At 46.8% G+C, this 7,353-nt stretch overlaps 1 protein-coding gene across 1 annotated transcript; it reads left to right on the top strand.

Moving 5' to 3' along the window:
- Positions 1–2,729: 2,729 nt before the first annotated feature.
- On the top strand, positions 2,730–3,146 carry LOC102834735 (nanos homolog 2-like). Its single transcript, XM_006871319.1, has one exon. The coding sequence runs from the start codon at positions 2,730–2,732 to the stop codon at positions 3,144–3,146; it is 417 nt and encodes a 138-aa protein (XP_006871381.1).
- Positions 3,147–7,353: the final 4,207 nt, after the last annotated feature.

The raw sequence follows: 7,353 nt of genomic DNA, 5'->3' as shown, positions 1-7,353 counted from the left end.
TGAGATGACCAAGGCAATCCACCGCCCCCACCATCCACATTCAATTAACAGCAACAGGGGATCTTCCTAAAGTACAGTTCTGATGACATCTGTCCCCTGTCTAAATCCTTCAATGACTTCCTACTGCTTTGAAGGTAAGGACCAAAAGATTGACCTTGGCTTATATTGTTGGTTCTTTTTAACTTTTTATTGTGAATGGAGTAAGATTTACTGAACAGATAACCAGTTTTACTTCAATAAATTGTGCACTTCATTTCATCTCAATGATTACAATCTCCTCAATGTAACATCACTTATCCCACTTCCTCCCTGTGATTCTTACTTCCATTCCTCCTTTCCCTACCCTGCTGTCACCTTGGTCCCTGCTGCTGCATTTCCATAGCCCAACACGGGAGCTCCAACAGTGAGCTACCTGCTGAATGCTCAAAGGTGGAGGAAGTGTCCCTGGAGGTGGAGTGGGCAGGTGACAAAGGATTTTGCTTGGTCCTGAAGATAAGGAAGAATTTGGGACAATGGATAGGACTGAGAGGTTGTCTGCCCTTTTTAAGGTGAATTCCCAGTGTTAGGAGAGTCAGATATAAGTATTAATCTCCAGCTCTGCCCTCTTCCTTCTGTGTGATGTTGAGTACATTCCTTAATCTTCTCTGAATTGCATAGTCTCCTTTGTAAAATGGAAACAAAAGTGCTCCCCACTCGTTATGAGGTTTGGAAAACACTGAGCTATGTATTGTTGTTGGTTGCTGTTGAGTTAATTTCAACCCAGAGCAGCTGCATTTGACAAAGTAGAACTACCTCAGGGTTTCTAGGCTGTAATCTTTACATGGTCTTGGTGTGGTACTATAGACTAAGTTGTTGTTGTTAAGTGCCATCGAGTCGGTAGCGACCCTGTATAGGGTTTCCGAGGAGCAGCTGGTGAGCTTGAACTGACAACCTTGCAGTTCAAATGGCTTTGCAGTCTGGTGCATTAACCCACAGTACCACACCAGAACTCCCATAGACTAAGTACTGCACTGTTAAAAGCAAGGTTGGTGGTTTAAATCTACTATCCATTCCTTGGAAACCCTATACAGGGTCAGTATGAATTGGAACTGACTCGATGGCACTCAACAACATTTATAGGAACAGATAGTCAAGTCTTTCTCCTGTGGAGCCCTGGGTGGGTTCAAATTACCCCCCCCTCCCCCCCCAAGTTAGCAGATGAGTATTTAACCGCCGCACCACCAGGCTCCTTACTGAAAGTGTACTTAATAAATATTTGTTGAGTAAGTGTCTCCTAGTTCAGGATGTGGGTCCAGGTATGGAGCTGTAGAATAATTACTGGACTGCTAATCACAAAGTTCAAGTTCACTCAGAAACCCTATGCAGAGTCAGAACTGACTCAATGGCACACAATAACAGTTCAGGATGTAAGGAGCCCTGGTGGCCCTGTGAAGGCATTGGGCTGCAAACCACAAGATTGGCAGTTCAAAATCACTAGCCACTCCTTGGGAGGAAAATGAGGCTGTTTGCTTCTGTAAAGAAACCCTATGTAGAGTCACTATGAGTTGGAATGAACTTGATGGCAGTGAATGAGAGTGAATTCAGGATGTAAGGAGCTGGGGGTCACACGTCACGTGGTTTATAATTAGCTTCTAACCCAAAGGTTGGCAGTTCAAGTCCACCCAGCAACTCTGGCAGAATGGCCTGGCAAACTGCTTCTATAAAGATTATAGATCAGAAAACCCTATGGGACAGTTGGTGACCGACTCCTGGTGTGGCGCTGTAGGATTAGCACTGGACTGCAAACCACAAAGTTGGCAGTTCAAACCCCCCATCTGTTTCTTGGAAACCCTAGACAGGGTCTCTGTGAGTCGGAACTGACTCGACAACACTTAACAACAGCAACAAAACCAATCATCACAATGTTTAAGGGTGTGATGAAAAATAAGGTTTTAATCCTAAAGAGGGGGAGGAATATTTATAGCTTTGGAATCCCTCAGACTTGGTTGGAGTCCCAGCTCTGCCACTCACATGCTGTGTGACTTTGGTTCAATAAAGTTCCCTCTCTGAGCCTCAGTTACTCATCTGTAAAATGGGATCGTAATAGTGTTGACCTCTTGGAGTGGTTGCAAGAATGAATTCAGACCATGTAGGTTACTGTGCAGCACAGTATCGGACCCTGGTGGCACAGCAGTTAAGCACTTGGTTGCGAACTGAAAAGTTGGTAGTTCGAACTGACCGAGCAGCTCCGTGGGAGAAAAACCTGGCAATCTGCTTCCATAAGGATTATAGCCTGGGGTCTGTTCTGCTCTGTCACATGGAGTCACTAGGATTTGGAATCAACTCAATGGCAGCTAGTAAAAAAAACAGCATCATTATTGGGAATGGCTCTGGAGTATACGGAGAAGAAGATGGGAGGCATTTATAGACATGGAGTATCATGGAACATATAGGGAAACTGAGGCCTAGGGAGGAGAAGGGCCTTCCGGGAGCTCACAGAGCACCTTGGAGACAGAGCAGGGACCTGAGACCAGGGGACTGTCCTCTTGCAGGATCTCCTTGGGGAGCTAGAGTCAGTTGGGGGTCACAGGGAGGGAGTGGGCCCTTTAAATCCTAAGCTCCACCTTTCCTTAGAAGGGGTTCTGTGGAATATAAAAAGGCGGGTGTGTAGCTCCTCTCTGCTCCACACACTCCGCTACTCCACCCCAACCCCAGTGCCCCTAGGATCCTCCATGCCCCACTCTGGCTCCATGAAGTCGCTACATTTCAACATGTGGAAGGATTACTTGAACCTGAGCCAAGTGGTGTTGGCGCTAATCCAGAGTCGGAGGCAAAGGCCCGAGGATCAAGGGGTCGGAGAGGAAAGACCTGGGCCTCCACTGGGTCAGAATGAGGGTCTGGGAGGGCCCGGGGCCAACGGGGGCCAGCCCAACATGTGCAACTTCTGCAAGCACAATGGAGAGTCTCGGAATGTCTACTCTTCACACCAGCTGAAGACGCCAGAGGGTGTGGTGGTCTGTCCCATCTTGAGGCACTATGTGTGTCCCCTGTGTGGGGCCACTGGGGGCCAGGCCCACACACTCAAGTACTGTCCACTCAATGGTGGCCAGCAGTCCCTCTACCGCCGCAGTGGACGCAACTCAGCTGGTCGTAAGGTCAAGCGCTGAGGACCAGGAGGTACTCACAACCCATACCCTAAGACTTTCCCTGGACTCCCCTCGCTTTTTTGGAGTATCTGCCCCTCAAAACTTATCCCTGCTAGGTTTCAAATCATAGGAACTTGCGGGGGGAAGCCAGGCCAGCCTTGCCTTCTTGGACCTCACAGCCCTGTGGTTCTATCTGGATTCAAGTCCATGATCTTCCAAGTTCATGGATGTCCTGCTTCTTTGACAACATCCTAGCACCAAGTCTTCATTTCTTGTGGACTTCTTGGATCCTTGGACCTAGAAGACCCCAGTTGATTCGCCCAGGGTGACTATAGTTTAGAATTTTGGGACAGTGACCGAGGCTGGCCCAGACACACCGGTCGAAACCCTTCAATATGAAGACATCACCGGAGACCAGCCTTCTCTACCTTCTTCATATGTCTGAAGACCCACCGCTTCCTCGGGGACCACGCTGGATCGTTCCTTCCCCGCCTTTAAGCAGTCCCTGCGCCAGGTGCTGGGAGAGGGAAAGGGGAGAGGCTGGAGGGACACTGTGTCAATGGGGACACTATGTCATGACAAGCTTATTCCAGGATGGTGAGCCAATAGTTTCTTTCTCCTGGCTCTGGTTACTCTTTCCACTGTTGGGTCTACTGTATCCTGCTCGAGCCCGCAAACCCTAATCCCTTATGGGTCCTTTCTCCTAGAGAGGGGAGAAAGGACCCACCGGCCCAACCCCCAAATCATGATAGCTGGATAAAGGTAAAAAATTTTTTTCTCGCTTTTTCATTCTCCGACATTGTTGACAAAGAAGCTCCGCAGGAAAGATAAAAATGGTTAACTGCCTCGGTTTTTGTTTTAAGGGCAAAGTAGAGCCCGGATCGCATTTTAAGTTGTTGGGTTTTGGCTCCGTTTGGGGGTCCCCGGCGTGGGACTCTGGTAATTAAAGAGTGTTTCTTCTTGTCTTTGGAATGGCCTAGTGTGGTGTTTCTTTCTCCTCACTGGGTCCTATTACAAGGACAAGCTGGAAGAGAACGGGAAGGGGTGGTACTTTCCCCAAACGTGGGGAGGCAGGATAGGGAAGAGTCCTGGGGTCCTCTCTCCACCTGCCTCCATCATCCTCCATGGGTCACTTGTGGAAGGGTTCCAAAGTTCTTCCAAGATTCTCCTTTTAGTCCTTCCTTGGGCTCGCTTCTAGATCTTCTCCCTCCCTGTATGACCACATATCATCCAGAACTGACCTTAGATTACATTTAAAAATTTGGTGTATACCAGGTCCCATTGGGAGTCCTGGTGTGGCACCTTAGGATAAGCACTGAACTGCTAACCACAACATCAGCAGTTCAAACTCAACAGCCACTCACTGGAAACCCTACACAGGGTTGCTGTGGGTTGGAACTGACTTGAAGGTATTTAACAACAACAGGCCCTCTAGATGAGGTGATGAAAGTTATGGTCCCCACCCCAGGGAAACGCCCATATGGACACAAATGTTTATTGAGCACCTGTTATGTGCTAGGCAGATAGTGATAAGGATGGGGGAGGATAGACTATAAAATGAATGACAGAATGAATGAATGAATAACCAGTTGCCCTTGATTGAACTCATGGTGACTCCAGAGTATGTCAGAGTAGAACACTGCTGCATAGGGTTTTCAGTGGCTGTAATTGTTCAGAAGTATATCACCAAACCTTTCTTCCAAAGCACCTCTGGGTGGATTGAAATCTCCAAACTGTCGATGAGCAGGTGAACACCCAGGAACTGCAAAGAAATATAATGTCAGGTAGGTGGTGAGTACCATAAAGGAGAATAAAGCAAAGGGAGGAGAGAAGGTATCTAGATGGCATAAAAGGTTTATGCTTGGCTACTAAACAAAAGTTTGCAGTTTTAATCCACATAGATATGTCACGGAAGAAAAGGTCTGGCAATCCGGGTGATGGAAGATTTCTCGAAGAGATTACGGGTCCTGGTGATGCAGTGGTTAAAGCACTTGGGTGCTAATTAAAAGGTTGACAGTCAGAATTCACCAACCGCTCCATGGGAACAAGGTCCTCTAAAGATTCCAGAAAAATCTAACACATCTCTGATTGGTCAGTTCTGACTCATAGTGTATCTACAAGACAGAGTAGGACTGCCCCATAGGGTTTCCAAGGCTGTAAATCTTGATGGAAGCTGATGGTCACATCTCTCTCCCACAGAATAGCTGGTGGGTTTGAACTTCTGTGTTTTCAGTTATCAGCTAAGCACTTTAACCACTGTGCCACCAAGACATCTAGCTCTCCACTTAAATAAACTAAAATCCCCACTGCCCTGGAGCCTGTTCCTAATGCTGAGTCCTTGGAACACCATTCTCACAGTGGTTACAGGCACAAAGGTTATGTTGTTAAGTACCGTGGAGTCAGTTCTGACATGTTGTTGTTGTTATCGAGTCGGTTCTGACCCATAGCGACCCTGTACAGGTCAGGGTTTCTGAGGGTGTAAATCTTTACGGGAGCAGAAAGCCTCATCTTTCTCCCGCAGAACAGCTGGTAGTTTCGAACTGCTGACCTTGAGGTTCGCAGCCCGATTCGTAACCACTACGCTACCAGAGCTCCTCCTTCAGTTCTGACATACTATTTTGTTGGGCTTGGTAACTGTGCACATGTGGACTTCCAACCAGATTTTCAATGTGGACTAAAATCTGGGCCAGTCTCAAGAATTTTATACAAAGGTGCTGTAGATAAGTGCTGCACCACAAGGTCACTTTGAACCCCGGGATCGGTGGTTCAAACTCATAAGCTACTCCTCAGAAACCCAGGAAATATACTGTCACTATGAGTGGGAATCGACTTGATGGCAGTTAACAACAACAACATTCACCATAGTCCTTTTATTTGTAATCTGTATCATGCTTAGTAAAATGGACGGTCAGTGAAAAAGAGGAGGACCTTGAACAAGATGGATTGACATAGTTAGTAGCTATAATGACTCAAATTTAACAGCAACTGTGGGGATGGCGCAGGCTTGGACAGTGTTGTGCATAGAGTGGCTATGAATTGGAACCGGCACCTAACATCAACCTAACATATTTGAGTTTCATGGTGACCCTCTCTACCTGTGCATAAGGGTTTCATGACTCTGATCCTTCAGAAGCAGATTGCCAGACCTTTTTGTGAGGTGCCTCTGGATAGGTTTGAACCTTTAATTAGTAATCAAGTGCTTAATGGTTGACGCCTTACATATGTTTCACCACCACCACAGAAAAGTTACAGTTATTTTATCATGATCAAATATGAAAAAGCAATAATGTCTTTACCTCCTACAGTGATCTTCCAAAAATTATAAAAGTATATCTTCCTAGACCTAAACACACATCTCTCTCACTCTCTCTCTCTCTCTCTCTCACACACACACACACACACACACACACGCACGCACCAACAACTTAGCTGCTTCTATAGGAATCCTGGTGTGGTGTTGCAGGTTAATGCGCTGGACCACAAGGTTGGTGGTTCAAGCTCACCAGCCACTCCTCAGAAACCCTGTTCAGGTTATTATGAGTCAGAATCAATTCGACAACCCTTAACAACAACAACAACAAAACAGTCCATCTGCAGTAGTCCTCTTCCCTGAGCCCTAGAGAATTGAACGACTTTTAAAGCTTCTCCCTAGGCTGTCCCTAGGTACTTACTAACTGCCACATTCCTGACTGACCTCCAAGCTTGCTAGCCTCTGGATCCCCATCTCAGGCCCAGTGCCACCATACACCCTGTTACAGAACTGGAGACCTGGGCCTCCTCCTTCTCACCCCTACTGCCTACCAGTCTCTGAGTGCTATTCAAGTCTATCCCCCAAATCTCTCCATCCTTTCCTTTCTCATGGTCTTGTCCTAGCTCTTAATTGGCCTCCTGGTCCCAGCCTCACCCTCTCTAATTCCCAAAGGGGTCTTTCTAAAGCACAAGCCTGTCCCCCTGTTTTATATATTGAATTGTGTCTCCCAAAATATATATTGTAAATTCTAACCCCTATGTTGTGGTTTCCTATTAAGTTGATTCCAATTCCTAGCAACACTACCGGACAGAGTAGAACTGCCTCAAGGCCATAAATCTGAATGGGAGCAGATAGGTCTTTTCTCTCTGCAGTGGGGTCCCATTGTCAGCTTTTCACATAGCAGCTGAGTTCCTTAATCACTGTCACTAGGGCTCCTCCTCATTCCTATACCCATGGGTATAATCCTATTTGGAAATG

The sequence above is a fragment of the Chrysochloris asiatica genome, unplaced genomic scaffold (assembly GCF_000296735.1).
Source record: "Chrysochloris asiatica unplaced genomic scaffold, ChrAsi1.0 scaffold00168, whole genome shotgun sequence".
Taxonomy (NCBI): Eukaryota; Metazoa; Chordata; class Mammalia; order Afrosoricida; family Chrysochloridae; genus Chrysochloris; species Chrysochloris asiatica.
The sequence above is the reverse complement of the archived record's forward strand: the minus strand, read 5'-3'. Positions and strand labels throughout refer to the sequence as shown.

What these genes read in the sequence shown, in the direction of transcription:
- LOC102834735 (XM_006871319.1), top strand. Translation starts at nt 2,730, where the DNA reads ATGAAGTCGCTACATTTCAACATGTGGAAGGATTACTTGAACCTGAGC.